Here is a 3,001-nt window from a genome sequence, read left to right on the forward strand (position 1 = left end):
CAGCAGGCCATGGAAGTTTCTACACTCTATTCAATGGGATGGGGTCCTGCTGAGTATCAACAGTGCACTAGATCGATACTATAAAACAGAGATTATACTTCACATAATCGTCAAGCTCCTGACTGATGCTCAGAGAACCTACCGAGAATCTCCACCACCCTCGCAGCAGCTCCGAACACTTCGATATCATCCCCACTGAGCATCACATAGGTGTCAGATTATCTGAACGAATTCATCGAGACAACCCACCTGAGTGTTGCGTCACTGCGTCGTGGAAGACCCTCACATTCACTGGTATCAACGGCCGACGTGGGGGCTTCTTATCTCCTGAAAATCAACCAATGCCATACCATGAACATGGGAAATCACTTGTCACCTCCTCCGGTATCCATCCCGGCACCGAACGACATCTGAAGATAAACAGCCACTGATTTCGTATAGGCTAGGACTATACTCGCACATTTTCCACAACGATTGCTTATTCACGAAATCCTCGAGAAGCAAAGCATCACAACAGTGAAGATGAATGCGACATGCGACAAATGCAAGGCTACTGTGCAGCCTGAGCAACTCACTCTGCCAAAAGATGATCTCCCACCAGACTGGGATCCGAATCCGGGAGTACTGGCCATCGCTGTAGTTGATGTATCCCCACCAAAGCCACCGAAACCACCGAAGCCACCGAATGACATTTGCGGGCAAGGTCAACTCTGGCAACAAATTGTCCAACTACGTTTCGCCGAATCAAGTCAGCTGCGCCAAGATAATCGATGAATATTCCTAGCGCGACACAAGATAGAACGTCGCTCGAAGACTTGTCTATTCTATATCCCGTTGAATATCAACAACCCAGAACAGATGGGGAAATGCCTTCAACGGAATCTGATAAGACTCTGAACATGCGGTAGATGCTCAAGATCCCGGAGAATCACTGCATGATCACTGAGTCGATTTCTGTGACGAGGTGAGACAAACATGGATGCCCCATTTTGCGATAAACACTATTTGCCACGGAGATGCTACTGGTACTCAGACGATCGAGAATTGACGACCCTGAGAAACCCTGAGACTAAGTCTTGGCGCGAGCCGACACTGATAACTCGAAAGTTTCATGTGAACAACGTCTAGGTCAGTGACATGCGGACTTGGCGAACTGATCGAAGAAGGTTTCCTTTATAGATGGGGCGTACTGAAATTGAGATGATGAGGTCAAAGGAAGGATCAAAACTGACTTACAGTCTCCTCAGTTCGCATCCTCACTCTGTTTTGATCCTCAGCGAGCCGCATATTCTCTTCTACCAGCGCTTTGGCAGCACTCCGACGCTGCTTCTCTTGCTCATCATGGATCTGAATACAGTAGTTACCCACAATGATGTCCAATGCAAGAACAAATACCACTATTTTCTTCACCTCTACAAGCCAACGCGACTCACTCTCACAGCCTCCAAACGTTGAGCTTCAGCTTGCGCTGCATCCCGGGCTGTCCTGTCATTCTCCTCAGTGACTCTCCTAATCCTTTGTTCAACCTGGAAATGACGAAGGCTCCAACAGGACCATTCATGGGCGAGATAATATACCGACAGAGCGGAGAGTCCCAAGCCGGATGGTCACCTGTTGAGCCTGCGACTCCAGAACTTCCTGCTTTCCCTTAAGAGAAACACCCTTGAAATCAGAATTCGTCCCAATGTCACCGTTCAACAGCTCGCTGATCGCCACCAATCGCTACGTCAGTTCATCGATCAGAGACTACCTTTGACGTAGGTGGAAATCGATGTCCCGTATCGCGCTTGCCTCCGAGTATTGTGACATCCTTTTTTGTTTCTCATCCGTCCTTTTTGCAGCTCCCTAAATACATGCTCCATTTCTCAAAAGCATGCACTGACAATTCAACTCACGCATTATACTCGTCTAGAGCTCGTCGCGCAGCTCTCGTCGACGCCTCCTCTTCAGTGTCAATAGCAAGCCTAGTCTCGAAGTCCAACTTCGAAAGTTCAGCAAATGCTAGTTCGAGTGCAGCTTCCCCTATCATAACAATCTGGATAACCTAATGCGGCCCCGTTTCTATTACGTTCAAGTAGCTCTTTATTCTCCTCCTCTTGCCCCTCCAAGCCTCGCTGAAATAGAGAGAGCTAGTACCAGTTCTCAAGGAGCGCATTATCAACGATAGTAAACCATGCTATAATACATGTGTAATAGTACATTATACACATAGTACAGTTATAAGTACACTAGTACTGTAATACTCATACTATTGCTATACATGTATAAGTGCAAGAAGATGAATGAGAGAATAAGAACTATGAGAGATAAGCCTGGTAGATCACGGTACCACTGCATCACACGGAGCCCGCAAAGGCCCAACTCGCGAACTATAGTAATGACGCATCTAACGCTGCTAGCCGCAATGCACAAATATATGATATGCACAGTTCGTCGATTGATAAGAGGGTGATGTGAATCAGCGAGTCGCATAAGAACAGGTGAGTGAGTTACGCGCACCCTTGCATGTTCTCTGAGAAACACAATCTATGATCCTCACCACGAGTTCTTCTTGCATTGCTTTCTTATCCTCAACGAATTCTCCAGCGAATACCTGAAACACTAACAGATACTCTCGAGCACATAAACACGGAGCATCCCCACCTGAGCAGCGCTCGGACCGACATGCTCGATATCGATCGACAAGTCCCTACGAATAACAGAATGTTCTCGATCATAGAACATTAGAGCCAGGTATAACCGACCTCTTGGGGTCGCTGAGAAAATACTCCCGTCGAGCGGTCTTTCCTAGCTTGTTCAGAGAGTGATGTCGAGCCGATGCCTCTCTCTGGCGTTGATCTTCCTGGCGTTCTGCCTCAATCCTGTGTGAACGGAGAGGGATGAGAGAGTATCAGACCTCCCGAATAACCCACTGTTGCGCTATTCTGTCTAGTTTTTCCAGAACGGCTCTGTCATCTCTGGCCATATCAGCTTCGCTTGACGACACTCGTTTTTGTGAGCA

At 47.6% G+C, this 3,001-nt stretch overlaps 1 protein-coding gene across 1 annotated transcript; it reads right to left on the bottom strand.

Annotated features, from left to right (window-relative positions):
* Positions 1-1,129: 1,129 nt before the first annotated feature.
* Positions 1,130-2,724, bottom strand: Pmar_PMAR019941 (hypothetical protein; the record flags this gene model as incomplete). The annotated part of the gene is made up of 8 exons (XM_002786217.1): positions 1,130-1,189; positions 1,237-1,347; positions 1,434-1,526; positions 1,612-1,705; positions 1,896-2,044; positions 2,069-2,176; positions 2,540-2,593; positions 2,644-2,724. 8 exons carry the CDS (start codon positions 2,722-2,724, stop codon positions 1,130-1,132), a joined length of 750 nt encoding a protein of 249 aa, XP_002786263.1.
* Between the last annotated feature and the right edge of the window lie 277 nt (positions 2,725-3,001).

The sequence above is a fragment of the Perkinsus marinus genome (assembly GCF_000006405.1).
Source record: "Perkinsus marinus ATCC 50983 genomic scaffold scf_1104296931854, whole genome shotgun sequence".
In the NCBI taxonomy this organism is placed as follows: Eukaryota; Perkinsozoa; order Perkinsida; family Perkinsidae; genus Perkinsus; species Perkinsus marinus.